The following is an 18,056-nucleotide window of genomic DNA, read 5'->3' as shown; positions in this document are numbered from 1 at the left end:
GTCACTCAACTCAAGGAACATTTTATTTTCGGTAAAATAATATCTCCCGTGGAGTCAGACAATGTTCTAGTCTTATTTGAAGAGGTTGAAGCACTTCTGACGTGATATGTACTACGCAGCAGAGCACAAGCAAATGGCTCAGCTTCAAAATGTTAATGATACCTGAGTACTAGCCATACCTTAGTTATTGATGAAAATAACCCACTGTATAATGTTGAGAACTACTGAGGTGGGGTAGTAGAGCTCTAACTGGACCTTAGAAGCCCCATGGACTTGTAATACAAGGTTTTCAGTGATTTAGCTTTGTTTCCTATTTGCTATCTCCTACGTGACTTACCAATGCATTGGGCAACAAAACAAACACTTTCATTCGATATATATATATATATACTACACACACACAGTTGAAGTCGAAAGTTTACATACACTTAGATTGGAGTCATTAACTCGTTTTTCAACCACTCCACATTTCTTGTTAACAAACTATAGTTTTGGCAAGTCGGTTAGGACATCTACTTTGTGCATGACACAAATAATTTTCAGGGGGTACAGGTTAGTCGAGGTAATATGTACAGTACCAGTCAAAAGTTTGGACACACACTCATTCAAGGATTTCTTTATTTTTACTATTTTCTATATTGTAGAATAATAGTGATTATTCTACAGATTATTTCACTTATAATTCACTGTATCACAATTCCAGTGGGTCAGAAGTTTACATACACTAAGTTGACTGTGCATTTAAACAGCTTGGAAAATTCCAGCTTTAGAAGCTTCTGATAGGCTAATTGACATAATTTGAGTCAATTGGAGGTGTACCTGTGGATGTATTTCAAGGCCTACCTTCAAACTCTGTAGACCTCCACCAGTCTGGTTCATCCTTGGGAGCAATTTCCAAACGCCTGAAGGTACCACATTTATCTGTACAAACAATAGTACGCAAGCATGAACACCATGGGCCATCATACCACGCAGCCATCATACCGCTCAGGAAGGAGATGCGTTCTGTCTCCTAGAGATGAATGTACTTTGGTGCAAAAAGTGCAAATCAATCCCAGAACAACAGCAAAGGTACTTGTGAAGATGCTGGAGGAAACAGGTACAAAAGTATCTATATCCACAGTAAAACGAGTCCTATATCGACATAACCTGAAAGGCCGCTCAGCAAGGAAGAAGCCACTGCTCCAAAACCACCATATAAAAGCCAGACTATGGTTTGCAACTGCACATGGGGACAATATTTTACTTTTGGAGAAATGTCCTCTGGTCTGATGAGACAACAATAGAACTGTTTGGCCATAATGACCATCGTTATGTTTGGAGGAAAAAGGGGGATGCTTGCAAGCCGGAGAACACCATCCCAACCGTGAAGCACGGGGATGGCAGCATCATGTTGTGGGGGTGCTTTGCTGCAGGAGGGACTGGTGCACTTCATAAAAATGATGGCATCATGAGGGAGAAAATGATGTGGATATATTGAAGCAACATCTCAAGACATCAGTCAGGAAGTTAAAGCTTGTTCGCAAATGGGTCTTCCAAATGGACAATGACCCCACACATACTTCCAAAGTTGTGGCAAAATGGCTTAAGGACAACAAAGTCAAGGTATTGGAGTGGCCATCACAAAGCTCTGACCTCAAACCCATAGAAAATCTGTGGGCAGAACTGAAAGCGTATGCGAGCAAGGAGGCCTGCAAACCTGACTCGGTTACACCAGCTCTGTCAGGAGGAATGGGCCAAAATTCACCCAACTTATTGTGGGAAGCTTGTGGAAGGCTACCTGACACGTTTGACCCAAGTGAAACAATTTAAAGGCAGTGCTACCAAATACAACTTGAGTGTATGTAAACTTCTGACCCACCGGGAATGTGATGAAAGAAATTATGCTGAAATAAATAATTCTCTCTATTATTCTGACATTTCACATTCTTAAAGTGCTGATCCTAACTGACCTAAGACAGGGAATTTTTACAAGGATTAAATGTCAGGAATTGTGAAACTGAGTTTAAATGTATTTGGCTAAGGTGTATGTCAACTTCTGACTTCAACTGTGTGTGTTTTTGCCCCCATTGTTCTCACCAATTGCTGGTTATGACGTTGCAACTCCTCAATGGGCTCGGGAGAGGCGGCGGTCGAGACATGCAAACATAACCGCCTATCCGCCTGCTTCACACTGCTCACTTTACCCGGAAGTCAGCGGAGGGCTCCGTATAGCTCCGCATTGACATGATTGGTTGACAGTGGGTGGAGGCGGTAAGATCCTGTTTAACTTCTTATGGTTGCATCCCGCTACCGGGATCGATATGACAGCAGCCAGTGAAAGTGCAGGGCGCCAAATTCAAACAACAGAAATCTCATAATTAAAATTCCTCAAACATACATGTGTCTTATATCATTTTAACAGTAATCTTGTTGTTAATGCCACCAAAGTGTCCGATTTCAAATATGCTTTTCAGCGAAAGCACTACAAACGATTGTTAGGTCACCACCAAACCACAATAAGCACAGCCATTTTTTCAGCGAAATATAGCAGTTACAAAAAGCAGAAATAGAGATAAGATTCATCACTAAACTTTGATGATCTTAATCAGATGACTCATAGGACTTCATGTTACACAATACATGGATGTTTTGTTTGATAAAGTTCATATTTATATAAAAAAATCTGAGTTTACATTGGCGCGTTACATTCACTAGTTCCAAAAACATGAAGTGATTTTGCATAGCCACATCGTTTCAACAGAAATACTCATCATAAATGTAGATGATAATACAAGTTATACACATGGAATTATAGATATACCTCTCCTTAATGCAACCGCTGTGTCAGATTTCAAAAAAACTTTACGGAAAAAACAACCCATGCAATAATCTGAGATGCGCTCAGAAATATAATAAAATTAGCTGCCATTTTGGAGTCAACAGAAACCAGAAAATACATGATAAATGTTTCCTTACCTTTGAACTTCATCAAAATGCAGTCCTAGGAATCCCAGGTCCACAATAAATGCTTAATTTGTTCGATAATGTCTGTTATTTATGTCCAATTAACTACTTTGGTTAGCGCGTTTGGTAAACAATTCCAAAGTCACAAAGCACGTCCACTTTAACGTGACAATGTCCAAAAGTTCCGTAACAGTCAGTAGAAACATGTCAAACGATGTACTGAATCAATCTTTAGAATGTTGTTAACATACATCTTGAATAACGTTCCAACCGGAAAATTAGATTGACTTCAGATGAGCGGTGGAACCGAGGTCCTCCTCATTTGAACGCGCATGGTCAGCTCGTGGCAGTGGTGACTAATTCCTGTCTCCTTCGGCCCCCCCTTCACATTAGTCATCAGACAAAGTTCTATTGACTGTTGACATCTAGTGGAAGCCGTGGGAAGTGAAAACTCATCAATATCTCGCTGTAATTTCAATGAGAGCTTGGTTGAAAATCTGCCACCTCAGAAAAAATCCAAAAAGGAAGTGGAACTTCTCAGGTTTTTGCCTGCCATATGAGTTCTGTTATACTCACAGACATAATTCAAACAGTTTTAGAAACTTCAGTTTTGTATCCAATACGAATAATAATATGCATATATTAGCAACTGGGACTGAGGAGCAGGCAGTTTACTATGGGCACCTCTGTGTACATTTCATCCAAGCTACTCAATACTGCCCCTGCAGCCATAAGAAGTTAAACAAGCTCACTTCCTTGACAACTTCCTTCACAACAGCTCTGCTACACAAAGTGGAAGAAGTATAAATGCCCTGACTTCTGCAGAGGCCGTATCGCCGTAAGTGCTGTGTTTTTCAATCAATTGAAATGTGTTTTGAATATTTCCTACAGGCAGTTATGTGAAATCCTGGATGTGCAGTCTCCCCACCATTCCAACGGGCTGGTCAATGGGCATGCCAAACTTCAGATGGAGGGGGACTTCATCGTCATCAGTGACAGTGAGGAGGACGACACTCCTAAAAGCCCCAAATCAAAGGCCAATGGGTCAGTCTGTAAGCCAAGCTATTCAGAGCTGCATCCTATTCCCTATGATCAAAAGTAGTGCACTTTTTAGGGACTAGGGTGCCATTGCACATGCACACCAAGTCTTTGCCCCTGTTTAGTTTCTTTGTTAGCATGGATTAATACCTTTTTGTTCCCCCCCTTGTCATGTTTAAAGCAAGAAAAAGAAATCTGTCAACCCGTCTGTGTTCAAGTACAAAGTACGGCCCATCAAGGAAGGCAGTGTTCCCATATTCACCAAGGCTGGTCAGATGAGGTGAGACTAACCTACTAACTAACAATGTTCTGTTGGCTTGCATTGTTCTTATTCAACAGTTAATCCCCTCTGACTTTTTAAACGGAACCACTAACCGTTATTCCTGTCTCTTGCTCGCTTATTTTAGCCGTAAGAAGAACACGTTTTCACGAGACAGACTAAAGCTGCTGCTCAAACAGCACTGTGAACCACAGAACGGAGTCGTTATGATCAAGGTATTAAGATTGATCTTTAAAGTATTATGAAATATGCCCGTTGGTGTGAGTGTTCCTTTTTAAGCAAAAACTCTAAGGATCTTGTGGCCATTTCAATCAAGTAGGGCTGTCCCCGACTAGAGAACCTTGGTCAACCAAAATGTGTCTGTTCTTTCGACCAATCGATTTGTAAATGTTAAATGTGTATTTTTCCATATAGACAGACCCTATGTGTTTTTTAAATAAAATCCACTGTATGCATTGAGCTTATCTGATGCTTTAAGCTTACTGTTCGATGAAATAACACAGAAATGACTCGAAGGAGCCAGAGATCTAGATGACCCAACCATTCTCTTCAAACTACTGCTGGCTTTCGCAGTGTCATTACTCTCCTGAAGTTGCTTATAATAGGCTATACGAGGAGTCGGCAACCGTTCTCATGTGGAATGCCAATTTCTTACCAATTCTACCAATAACTGGCACGCAGATGTTTTTCATATTAACATTTTTGTGTATAACAGTTTCATTTATAATAAGTCTTCATATCTCAATCATTGTCATGTGATTTAATAAAAATATATCTAAAAGAAAATGATACTTTTTAGGTTTAACTTCTATTTAATCCCAGCCCCCGTTCCCGCAGGAGGTCTTGTGCCTCTTGGCAGGCCGTCATTGTAAATAAGAATTTGTTCTTAACTGACTTGCCTAGTTAAATAAAGGTTCAATAAAATAAATATTGCCTACTTAAATCTAACAAATTAAACATTAAATCACATTGTCTACGCATGGCCTGTCTGCAATGAACTGGAAAACGTATTAACTTAACTTGGCTCAGGCCTGAAGCTGGTGCTAGTGAACTTGCAACATTGTATCAAATTTATGAGCCCTCAGTTTCCTGCACCAGTGAGCTTGGGACAGACACAGCTGTTCGTTCGGAAAGTACTCAGACCCCTTGACTTCTTCCACATTTTGCTACATTGCAGCCTTATTCTAAAATTAAAATCTACACCCAATACCCCATAATTACAAAGTGAAAACATGTTTTTAGAAATGTTCACATTTTTATAAAAAATAAACATACCTTATAAGTATTCAGACCCTTTGATATGAGACTCGAAATTGAGCTCCAGTACAGCCTGTTTCCATTGATCATCTTTGATGTTTCTACAACTTGATTGGAGTCCACCTGTGGTAAATTCAATTGATTGGACATGATTTGGGAAGACACACCTGTCTATATAAGGTCCCACAGTTGACAGAGCATGTCAGAGCAAAAACCAAGCCATGAGGTCGAAAGAATTGTCCGTAGAGCTCCAAGACAGGATTGTGTCGAGGCACATATCTGGGGAAGGGTACTAAAACATTTCTGCAGCATTGAAGGTCCCCAAGAACACTGTTCCCTCCATCATTCTTAAATGGAAGAAGTTTGGAACCACCAAGACTCTTCCTAGAGCTGGCCACCCTGCCAAACTGAGCAATAGGGGGAGAAGGGCCTTGGTCAGGGAGGTGACCAAGATTCCGATGGTCACTCTGACAGTGCTCTAGAGTGCCTCTGTGGAGATGGGAGAACCTTCCAGAAGGACAACCATCTCTCTGCAGCACTCCACCAATCAGGCCTTTATGGTAGTGGCCAGATGGAAGCCACTCCTCAGTAAAAGGCACATGACAGCCTGCTTGGAGTCTTCTTAAAGGACTCTGACCATGAGAAACAAAGTTCTCTGGTCTGATGAAACCAATATTGATCTCTTTGGCCTGAATGCCAAACATCACGTCTGGAGGAAACCTGGCACCATCCCTATGGGGAGCGTGGTAGCAGCATCATGCTGTGGGGATGTTTTTCAGTGGCAGGGACTGAGCGATTGAGGCAAAGATGAACGGAGCGAAGTACAGAGAGATCCTTGCTGAAGCCCAGTCGGAGGCCCTGAGCAGGTTAACAGGACAACGACCCTAAGCAGACAGCCAAGACAACGCAGGACTGGCTTCGGAACAAGTCTCAATGTCCTTAAGTGGCCCAGCCAGAGCCCGGACTTGAACCTGATCGAACATCTGGAGAGACCTGAAAAATAGTTGTGCTGCGACGCTTCCCATCCAACCTGACAGCTTGAGAGGATCTGCAGAGAAGAATGGCAGAAAATTGTAGCGGTTACCTAAGAAGCTTATAGCGGTTACCCAAGAAGACTCAAGGCTGTAATCACTGCCAAAGATGCTTTAGCAAAGTACTGAGGGAAAGGTCTGAATACTTATGTAAATGTGATATTTCAGTTGAATTTAATACATTTGCAAAAATTTCTTAACCTGTTTTTGCTTTGTCATCATGGGTTATTGTGTATCAGTTGAGGGGAATTAAAAAAAAATATATATATATATTTTAGAATAAGGCTGTAATGTAACCAATGTGGGAAAAGTCTAAGGGTCTGAATACTTCCCGGTGTATGTGCGCTACTGCTTGATGACAAAAAAAATCTTTGTCAACCAACAGCCTGTCAACTAATTTGGGTCAGCCCTAGAATCAAGTAACTGTCATTTTGCGCTAGTGTTGTTGCCAACAGTTTATTTGTGTTTCATGCTTAGGCATCAACTGTTGCTAAGTACAAGTTGGCAGAACAGCACTTCTCCCAGTTTTTCCCTGACCAGCCGCCTGTGTTCGTCTTCAGTCCTCCTCCTAAAGGGCGGAGCAGGCCCAAGAATGACTCTTCTCCTCGAGAGGTGAGGATTGGCACTGTAGTTGTCCCAAATGGCCCTACAGGCCCTGGTCAAGTCGTACACTGTATAGGGAATAGGGTGCCATATGGGACACATCCCATATGTACACCCTTTGTTATAACATCTTCGCTGAGTAATCATAACAATCTTATTATATTGTAATACTAACTTTTTGTGACTTCCACCATGAATTTGCTCAGTACGACTTGTGAAGCATTTTAAGAGACGATTGTGTTTTGATTATTTATTTCCTTTACTGAAGGCAGCAGAGGAAAAGCTTCGTCTGATGCAGCAGAAAGAGGAGATGATGGCTACGGGTGAGTCCAGTAGATTAGTTGGATATTAGTAGATAATTGTTATCATGTAAGTGCAAAAAGTAGTGCACTGTTAGCGTGTAAGTGCTAATGAGATGTACGAATGATCCCATGGTTTGGCTGCCACATTTAATCTATATATCAAGAATGGTGACTTTCACAGCATTAAAACAATATGCGTTTGTTTATGCAATAAATCTGTCATATTCAGCACATGAAAAGGCCAATCGGGAGAGGGAAGATGACCTGGGGGCCAAAAAGAAAGAGAAGGAGGACAAGGAAAAGAAGAGGGAAGAGATGAAAAATATGTTTGAAGAGGAGAAGCAGAGGAGGAAAGAGGAGAAAGAACGCATGAAAGTGGAAAAGGAAAAAGTACGTTACGATTAATGTTATTTTTGATCGATGTCACTGGGTTTTTAATTTACATTTGTACACCATACAACGTCTCGGATCACTTAATATAGATTATACTGTATGTATCGTTATACTATATTACAGGAGAGAGAGAAGCTGAAGGAGGAGAAGAAGAAATATGCAGAGAGACTAAAGATCTGGAGCAAACCCAGAGAAGACATGGAGTGTGACGACCTGAAGGTGAGCAGCCCCAACCTTAGCTAGTTTTTGTTTGGCCTCATCCTCCGTAATTGAAACGCTTACTTTTTCTAATTGATACAAGAAAGTTGGTGCTGTATAGGCAACTTCTGTGTTCGATATGAGTTGGCTATACAGCAGAAACACATCTGCGACCATGTTAGCCTTTTGTGTTTTAAGACACAAAGGTTGTGAAACATTGTCCTAAATGGGATCTCTAAGTTGGTAAGTAAAGTTAGCATGTTTTGGCCTCTGACTCTCCTCCATGGAATCATGTCCAGGATCTCCCAGCCCCTGTTCCGGTGGAGACCCGTCTGCCTGCAGAGCTGTTCGGAGATGCTCTCATGGTGCTGGAGTTCCTCAAAGCCTTCGGAGAGCTCTTTGACCTCAAGGACGAGTTCCCAGAAGGCCTCACACTCGGTGAGAAACACTAGCAAAACATTGTAAAAATACAATCACTGGTTCTACAACTTTAGGTGTATCACCCATGTTTGATATTAGAATATAGTTAATTGTGTGAAAGTACACTGGTACAGTGACAGTCTGGTTTAGTGTGTGTTGTCAGGAGTTTTCTGACTGTTGGGCCTTGTCTGTGTGTTCCAGAGGTTCTGGAGGAGGCCCTGGTGGGGTCGGACCCCGAGGGGCCACTTTGTGAGCTGCTCTTCTTCTTCCTGTCGGCCATCTTCCAGGCCCTGGCTGAGGAGCAGGAGGAGGTGGCCCGCGACCAGGTGGCGGAGGTTGATGCCAAAGGTAGGGACAGAAACGGGCCCCGACAACGCTTGTTTACTGTCAACACCCTGTTTAGTCTACTTAACCCATCCTGATTGGTCACCAAATATACTTTGGTAGGGAGCAATACAAAGTTATCAATGGTGACATTTCACCCACGCTGTAGGATTGACAGACTAATGACAAGGTTTAGCATATTGCAAAATATATTAGTTTGTCAGTGTGTGAATCTTCCTTGTTGTCAGATCTGAGTGAGGCTCTGGATGATGATGCGGACCCCACCCAGTCTGCCATCAGTGCTGTGGCTTCCCTGGCTGCTGCCTGGCCTCAGCTCTACCAAGGTGAGAGAAGGACTACAATCTTTAATATAGTCAATGTTCATATACAACCACTCGCATATTTGTTTCTTTTGTACTGAGAGCCTGACTCTTCAGTGCATGTCTCCGTAGGCTGCAGTCTGAAGCAGTTGGACCTGGACAGCTGTACTCTGTCAGAGATCCTGAGGCTGCACATCCTGGCATCGGGGGCTGACTGCAACTCTGCCAACGCCAAGTTCCGCTACCAGAAACGTGGAGGATTCGGCTCTACAGACGACCCCTGTGTTGAGCTAAGGCTGGCCAACCCTGGGTTGCTCAAGAGGCTGTCCTGCACTGCTGTCTACGACCTGCTGCCAGGTGACACTGACACACACACACACACACACACACACAGCCTCTTCAGGTTGTTGCTTAAGGAAAGAAGCAGAACTGAAGAAGCTATCCCTTTTTCTTTGTGCCCCCAAGTGTTCGGATGTAGGCTACTAGTAAAGTTATCAGGCCTGCCAATCAGACTCAGGAAGAAAACAAGTTTCCTTGTAATATGGGTCATATCTGGTTAACTGTTTGGTCTAGAAACACGCTATTTAAGCTGTAGTAATGGTACAGCCACGGAGTTGAAGACTATGCAAACTTTCTTTCTCTCTCTAGGGTTCCTGGAAACAACGGTAGAGCGACGCTTAATCATTACAACATATCTGGCTTTTATTAGAATTCCAGTTATCACTCAAATTGTCACACTTCAGAGCCATGCTTGGGAATATGTACTGTTTATCGAATTGAGTGTAATTTGTCTGGTGTTCTGTCCCAGGTGAGAAGCTGAAGATCCTCCATGCGTTGTGTGGTAAGCTGCTGACTCTAGTGTCTACCAGGGACTTCATAGAGGACAGCGCTGACGAGCAGAGACAGGCCAAGCAGGAGCTCAGGGAACTGAAGGCTGAGCAGCACCGCAAAGAGAGGGAAGAGGCTGCAATCAGAGTACGGAAGAGGAAGGAGGAGAAGTTAAAAGAACAGGAGATGAAATTGAAAGAGCTGCAAGAGAAACATGAAAAGCTGATGGAAGGAAGAAACGGCGACATGAAAACTGAAGAGATGAACACCAGCACTGAGAGCCTGAAGGAGGAACATCAGACTGAAGATGAGGAGGAGCAGACGATCAACAGGACTAGGAAGAGTAATAGCCTTCAGTCCTCTTGGCATACTGCTAGCAATCATAGAAAGCGTTCACATGGTGTGACTCGATCAATTGTTGCGCATAACAATAGAAAGTACATTTTGCAATGGAAATTTTCTATATTCTGTAGTCCAGTTCTATATGCATCGTCAAATATTTTCACCTCTGGTTAGTACCATATTGCCATTCTAACACAACCCTTTGATTTCACCCTTAGTGATGGGCAGCAATCTCAAGGAGAAGCAGCCTAAAGAGGTGAGCGCTGAGCAGCAGCCGAGGGAGAAGGATCTCCAGGAGCGCATCCAGAAGGTTGCAGCCTGCACTTATATCCTCCCCCTGGGGCGCGACCGCCTATACCGTCGTTACTGGCTCTTCCCCTCCACATCTGCCCTCTTCGTTGAGGATGACTATTTCGGCCTGACTGAGGACATGCTGGATCCCCAGGAACCGACCTCTGAACAGGAGCCAGCCAAGGCTGAGGAGATGGAGGTGTCTCAGAACGAGGCAGGAGAACCAGAGGACCTCTCCCAGACAGGCTCTACCCCAGACCCTGACTCCAAACCCATCCTCCCAGCCCCCGTCCAGAGCAGCTCTGCTCCCCCAGTGAACCGTCCTAACCACTGGGCCTTCTACAGCAGTCCCCAGGAGGTGGAGGCACTGATCGAGGCCCTGAATCCACGGGGTCACAGGGAGAGCACCCTGAAGGAGGTCCTGGTGCAGGAGAAGGAACGTATTGCACAGCTCCTCGGTACAGCAACTGCTGACCGCTACCACCAGACAGGTACTGACTACTGCAGTCTACCAGACTGGCTAGACTAGAGCAACCTGATCCAAATGGCAAATCAATAAAATGTATTTATGAATCACTTTTTATTATTTTACATCAATTGTCATCAAGTCGACTATGTTGGTTTGTCTCACTGCACTTCAGCTGACAATCGCTTCAGGAGTGAATGATTGACTGAATGAGAGAGTGGAATATCCCAAACTACTGGACGTTTGGGATACTCACTGTTTTGCCTGTCTTTTTTTCTCTCCAGATATTAAACCAGAGGCTGGTGTTAACAAAGCTGTCTCAGCCAAGTCCAAGGCTGCTTCTGCTCCTCTTCCAGAGGGCACAGCGGCTCCTGCTGAGGACTTCTTGGGCAACAGGCTGAGAGACCTGTTGCTAGATATAGAGGACCGCATCTACCAGGGTACACTGGGACAAGTCAAGGTTAGAATACATCTACCAGGGTACACTGGGACAATTCGAGGATATACTACATCTACCAGGGTACACTGGGACAGTTCGAGGTTAGACTAGATCTGCCAGGGTACACAGGGAATAGTCGAGGTTAGACTACATCTGCCAGGGTACACATGTGCAAGTTAAGGCTTTGGTTGGGCAATAGCTCTTTCTGATTAATAATTTGTTTTATTTCACACAGTAATTAAGTTGAGATGCAAACGCATTACATTTTAGTCATTTAGCATACCATCTTATCCAGAGGGACTTCCATTAGTGCAAATCAGTTCATTCTTATAGTAATGATTAGGTAATTACACTTGGGTAAGATGTGGAATGAGATGGTATGCAGAAATGCTGTATGTTGAGTCATGAATTGCATCTGAATGCAACAAAAAAACAACTCACAAACTTTAAATACAAACGTAAATTTCAGTGAGTAAAAACATGGGTTATTGTCTGATGTCTTGTATGGTAGGTGATGGAGAGGAGTGTATGGAGGAAAGCACTGGAGGAAGGCCACTATGAACTACTGAGCCCTGAGCTGAAGGGGAATGGTGTCACTAAAAGAGAGAACTGTGACGTGGAGAACATGGAAATACATTACTTGAAAAAAAACAGGTAGGTACTGTACAATCACCACACGATAGTCCAGTCTGTCATCTTGTGCACTGACATTAGCTAGCTATAATGAATATGGTTTAGGGATGTAAACGTTAAAACAAAGTTGGGAACTGAACTGAACCCCCCCCACATAATTAAAATCAGTGCCGTTGTCACAGCATTATTTTCTGTGTTATAGCCTAACTAGACTATATGGTTATAAAGGCTTGGGGAAAGTCGTGTAATTTAAATAAAACCAGAGGAAGGGGAACTTTAGGCAACAAGGTGAATTTGCAAGACAATTCCGAGATGTAGATTACCAAGACGTATGCTCATGCCTGCCCCGCCTCTCTCACCCTGCCTGCTCTTTCTCTTTGCTACTGACGAGTGTTCAGTCTTTGGTATGCTGCATGTAGAATATCCTAGCTTAGGCTATTCATGGGACCGAGATGGAGGTACGGTATCTTCAGGCCAGTCTTTCGAGCACGGGGTTGGCTTATCTTCGTTGCTGAGTGGGTGGGGGTGTGTTTGCCTCATTATATGAAATGACCGTAGGCTACTGGTATAAGCCTGTATCGATTAGGCCTACCCTTTTCAGATAAAATGGTATGTGGCCCTTTGAAAGTGCTACTGCATGTCTTTTAGGCTACACTACGGCTTCTAAACGTCAACACGAAACCTTCTCTTATATGAACGGTATTTTACTTGTCTGTAAAGTAACGCTGCTTCTAAAGCGGGACTCACTTCCATCACTAGGCAACCAGAACTGTCAATCCTAACATTTGCACAACTGGACAACTGCATGTTGTCCAGTTGTCCATTTGTCACATCCCTAATATGGTTACATTGAGTTCAATTATGGTTACGTCTGAGAAAAAGGCATAGCCACCAGACACTTAAATTAGTATTTTATTTATTCCCAGTGTATCTTTATTGACTGCCTGAGCTGAGACTGCACAGGATCAGTAAAAAGCATATCTTTTTTTCCCCCGTGTTACAGGTTTCACTGGTCAGGTTACAGGAGCTGAAGGCTGAGACCAAGAGGTTAGCTAGATATATGGTTACAGTGTGAGTTAGTTGAGAAAAAGCATTATGTTGACTAACCCCAGTCCATACAAATTTGCACAACCGCGGCTTTCAAACGAGGCTGCAATGAAAACTAATGGGACTGTAGCGACTGTGTTGTCATCAAAATCTGGGGTGTGTTGTAGGTTCCTATTCAAGCATTGATAATGGCTTGGTAAAGCATGGTAATGGCTCGATAGTATTGGAGAAAAGTAGAAAAAACTGAACCCTCTGACGCTGTACGTTAAATTGTGATGTCGTACAGCCCCTCTCCACCAGGTGTAGCCCTTCTCTCACGGATTAAAAACAGGAAAGGGACAGGGTAAGGAGGGATACCTAGTCAATTAACTGAATGTATTTATTTTTTGCGCCATCACTGCAAGCCATCATGACTCTCAAAAGCCGTGACAGCCTCTGTTTACTTCTGAAGATAACTTCAGCGCCGCCCTAAAAACCCAGCTCAAATTCAACACGCCTTCAAATAGGTATTTAATGACGCATATAAACTCTTTTATAGTGTTTTATTTACATTTTAGAGGTGGTAAATTGGACAGGTCGGGTGAAAAAAGCCGTTTCCCCACCCGACATTTAAAAAAAAGACCCGACGAAGCTCATTGCCTTCAATCATGCAGAGACGGGCAGCATGAAGGTCTCGTCATTGATTTTGCTGGAAACGGGAGAAATTGTGCTTTACAATGGTATTCATATTACAGTTGACCTGGAAGTATTATGTTTTTTGGGCGCTAAAATAAGGTAAAGTGTAAGTTACAGTGCGATGTACAAAAGTGTGTTAGCTAACTATAGGTAACAGACTTGTAAAAATGTGGTGTGGAACTCTTTTTGTCAATGTTTGTAATGGGGAAACTCATGACCCCAAGAACAAGCAACATCTGGTACAATAAGTCATACATTCCACATACCTTCCTGTTTTCTTAAATTTTTTATCCCCACAGTATCTTAGACTGTGCTTCCCCAGGAGTCAAAGTTTTTAACACAATCTCTCTCGGTCTTGTCCATGTTGTGCAGGTTACAGGTGTCATTGTTCAGGGTACAGGAACTGAAGGGGGAGAGAATGAGCACAGCGCCCACCAGCCCCAACACCCCTCAGATGGTCAACAACACTGTCCACTACCTGGCTCAGGCCCTGGCCCACATCCAACAGGGAATTGAGAGAAAGTTCCTCAAGGCTCCACTGGGTAGGCCAGCAAAACTCCTCCTCGCATCATAACACCTTCCTGCAAAGAAGAGGAATTGTTCCAATTGGCACCCTAATATCTTTTATAGTGCACTACTTTTGACTAGGGCTCATAGGGAATAGGGTGCCATTTGGGACGCACAGTGTGCACACTTAGATCAATGCTAATTGTAGTAATTTTGAGATCCAGATTGAGACTTTTCCTGGATTAAAAAAATTGTAATTGAGAATCTCTTGAAATGCATTTTAGGCCAAGCTTCTAGTTACAGACGATGTTCCCTCTAAGCTGCAGCTCCCCGGGGGACTGCTGCGCACAAATATCAGCCCACTGAGAGAAGAACAAGATTTAACTTCTTTACTCGACTTTCTAGAGCAGTGGTCACCAACTGGGTGATCTCCAAGCCATTCTTAGTCCATCACAAAACATTTCTGTAAAAATCCCAACGATAAAGCCCATTTTTTTGTTTTGTATTCATCACGGGCTGTAGGTGCACCCGCTTCAGCTGCCCTGCGCACCGGGTAGGCCAACTGTTGCCATTTTGAACCATTTCATGTGTCTGAAGGTACAAACTCTGCCTTGTCTGCAGTAACGTAGCAGGCATAAAAGAATGCTCCAGCTAAGTTGATACTGTGAGATTTTAAAACCATGACTAGAGACTATCAATGAATAGAGCAAAGAGCTGCTGTTTTTGAGTGAGTTCATGTTTAAGTTATAAGCCATAAAATGCATCTTCTGCCTATTTCCACTCAGCGCTATAACAAGCACTGCAGCAGTAATGAATGAGTAGGAAGGCTTTAAAATATATATATTTCACCTTTATTTAACCAGGTAGGCCAGTTAAGAATAAGTTATCATTTACAACTACGACCTGGCCAAGATGGTAAAGCAAAGCAGTGTGACAACAACACAGAGTTACACATGGGATAAACAAACGTACAGTCAATAACACAACAGAAAAATATATTTACAGTGTGTGCAAATGTAGTAAGATAAGGGAGGTAAGGCAATAAATCTGCCATAGAGGTGAAGTAATTACAATTTAGCAATTAAACACTGGAGTGATAGATGTGCTGATGATGATGTGCAAGTAGAGATACTGGGGTGCAAAAGAGCAAAAATAAATAACAATATGGGGATGAGGTAGTTGGGTGTGCTATTTACAGATGGGCTGTGTACAGGTACAGTGATCAGTAAGCTGCTCTGAAAGCTGATGCTTAGAAAGAGGGAGAGAGGGAGATATAAGTCTCCAGCTTCAGTGATTTTTGCAATTAGTTCCAGTCATTGGCAGCAGAGAACTGGAAGAAAAGGCAGCCAAAGAGGAGTTGGCTTTGGGGATGACCAGTGAAATATACCTGCTGGAGCGCGTGCTACGGGTGGGTGTTGCTATGGTGACCAGTGAGCTGAGATAAGGCGGGGCTTTACCTAGCAAAGACTTATAGACTTATATAGATGACTTACCTAGCAAAGACCTATAGATGACCTGGAGCCAGTGGGTTTGGCGACGAATATGTAGCGAGGGCCAGCCAACGAGAGCATACAGGTCGCAGTGGTGGGTCGTATATGGGGCTTTGGTGACAAAATGGATGGCACTGTGATAGACTACATCCAGTTTGCTGAGTAGAGTGTTGGGGGCTATTTTGTAAATGACATCGCCAAGGATCGGTAGGATAGTCAGTTTTACGGGGGTATGTTTGGCGGCATGAGTGACGGAGGCTTTGTTGCGAAATCGGAAGCCGAATCTACATTAAATTTTGGATTGGAGATGCTTAATGTGAGTCTGGAAGAAGAGTTTAGTCTAGCCAGACACCTAGGTATTTGTAGTTGTCCACATATTCTAAGTCCGAACCGTCCAGAGTAGTGATGCTAGTCGGGCGGGTGCGGGCAGTGATCGGTTGAAGAGCATGCATTTCGTTTATGTAGCATTTAAAAGCAGTTGGAGGCCACGGAAGGAGTGTTATATGGCGTTGAAGCTCGTTTGGAGGTTTGCTAAGTGTCTAAAGAAGGGCCAGATGTATACAGAATGGTGTCATCTGCGTAGAGGTGATGCAAGAGCGACATCATTGACATGCATACATACATGCATACATACGTACATGCGTAGAAAAGAGTCGGCCCGAGATTTGAACCCTGTGGTACCCCCATAGAGACTGCCAGAGGTCTGGACAACAGACCCTCCGATTTGACACACTGAACTCTATTTGAGAGGTGGTTAGTGAACCAGGCGAGGCAGTCATTAGAGAAACCAAGGCTGTTGAGTATGCTGATAAGAATACAGTGATTGACCGAGTTGAAGGCCTTGGCGAGGTCGATGAATACGGCTGCACAGTATTGTCTCTTATCAATGGCGGTTATGATATTGTTTAGGACCTTGAGTGTGGCTGAGGCGCACCCATGAGCAGCTCGGAAACCAAATTGCATAGTGGAGAAGGTACGGGGGATTCAAAATGGTCTATGATTTTGTTAACTTGGCTTTCGAAGATTTTAGAAGGGCAGGATGGATATAGGTCTAACAGTTTGGGTCTAGAGTGTCTCCCCTTTGAAGAGGGGGATAGAGGGTCCAGATGATTCTAGCCCAGGTGATTTGTAGGGGTCCAGATTTTGCAGCTCTTTCAGAACATCCGCTGTCTGGATTTGGGTGAAGGAGAAGTGGGGGGGGGGGCTTGGGCAAGTTTCTGCGGGGGGTACAGAGCTGTTGGTAGGGGTAGCCAGGTGGAAAGCATGGCCAGCCGTGGAGAAATGCTTATTGAAATTCTCGATTGTCGTAGATTTATCGGTGGTGACAGTGTTTCCTAGCCTCTCCTAGTGCAGTGGGCAGCTGGGAGGAGGTGCTCTTATTCTCCATGGACTTTAGTGTCCCAGAACTTTTTGGAATTAGTGCTACAGGATGCAAATTTCTGTTTGAAAAAGCCAGCCTTGGCTTTCCTAAGTGACTGTGTCTATTGGTTCCTAACTTCCCCTGAAAAGTTGCATATCGTGGGGGCTATTCGATGCTAATGCAGAACACCACAGGATATTTTTGTGCTGGTCAAGGTCAGACAGGTCTGAGGTGAACCAAGGGCTATATCTGTTCTTTGTTTTAATTGTTTTTTTAATGGGGCATGCTTATTTACAATGGTGAGGAAAGCACTTTTTATAGCGCAACCAGGCATCCTCTACTGATGGGATGAGGTCAATATCCTTCCAGGATACCTGGGCCAGGTCGATTAGAAAGGCCTGCTCGCTGAAGTGTTTCAGGGAGCGTTTGACAGTGATGAGTGGAGGTCGTTTGACCGCTGACCCATTACGGATGCAGGCAATGAGGCAGTGATCGCTGAGTTCTTGGTTGAAAACAGCAGAGGTGTATTTGGAGGGCAAGTTTGTTAGGATGATATCTATGAGGGTACCCGTGTTTACGGAATTGGGGTGGTACCTGGTAGGTTCATTGATAATTTGTGTGAGATTGAGGGCATCAAGCTTAGATTGTAGGGTGGCTGGGGTGTTAAGCATGTTCAAATTTAGGTCGCCTAGCAGCACGAGCTCTGAAGATAGATGGGGMGCAATCAGTTCACATATAGTGTCCAGAGCACAGCTGGGGGCAGAGGGTGGTCTATAGCAGGCGGCAACGGTGAGAGACTTGTTTTTAGAGAGGTGGATTTTTAAAAGTAGAAGTTCAAATTGTTTGGGAACAGACCTGGATAGTAA

General features: G+C 43.6%; 1 protein-coding gene across 8 annotated transcripts in view; it reads left to right on the top strand.

Moving 5' to 3' along the window:
• Nucleotides 1–18,056, top strand: part of LOC111963461 (bromodomain adjacent to zinc finger domain protein 1A) — a 42,577-nt gene that overhangs the window by 7,029 nt on the left and 17,492 nt on the right. For 6 of the 8 annotated variants that reach the window (XM_023986913.2, XM_023986916.2, XM_023986914.2 and 3 more), the window contains 16 exons: nt 3,838–3,990; nt 4,166–4,264; nt 4,392–4,479; nt 7,030–7,164; nt 7,424–7,478; nt 7,687–7,847; nt 7,974–8,069; nt 8,348–8,486; nt 8,670–8,816; nt 9,041–9,136; nt 9,245–9,469; nt 9,921–10,340; nt 10,501–11,064; nt 11,324–11,499; nt 11,990–12,132; nt 14,206–14,375. In XM_023986913.2, the coding sequence (XP_023842681.1) occupies nt 3,838–3,990; nt 4,166–4,264; nt 4,392–4,479; nt 7,030–7,164; nt 7,424–7,478; nt 7,687–7,847; nt 7,974–8,069; nt 8,348–8,486; nt 8,670–8,816; nt 9,041–9,136; nt 9,245–9,469; nt 9,921–10,340; nt 10,501–11,064; nt 11,324–11,499; nt 11,990–12,132; nt 14,206–14,375 (2,867 nt within the window). The remainder of the gene's footprint in view (nt 1–3,837; nt 3,991–4,165; nt 4,265–4,391; nt 4,480–7,029; nt 7,165–7,423; nt 7,479–7,686; nt 7,848–7,973; nt 8,070–8,347; nt 8,487–8,669; nt 8,817–9,040; nt 9,137–9,244; nt 9,470–9,920; nt 10,341–10,500; nt 11,065–11,323; nt 11,500–11,989; nt 12,133–14,205; nt 14,376–18,056) is intronic. The other 2 variants (XM_023986915.2, XM_070443424.1) reach the window with 1 other exon arrangement.

The sequence above is a fragment of the Salvelinus sp. IW2-2015 genome, linkage group LG4q.2, assembly GCF_002910315.2.
Source record: "Salvelinus sp. IW2-2015 linkage group LG4q.2, ASM291031v2, whole genome shotgun sequence".
Taxonomy (NCBI): Eukaryota; Metazoa; Chordata; class Actinopteri; order Salmoniformes; family Salmonidae; genus Salvelinus; species Salvelinus sp. IW2-2015.
This window is presented reverse-complemented; position numbering and strand designations above follow the sequence as displayed.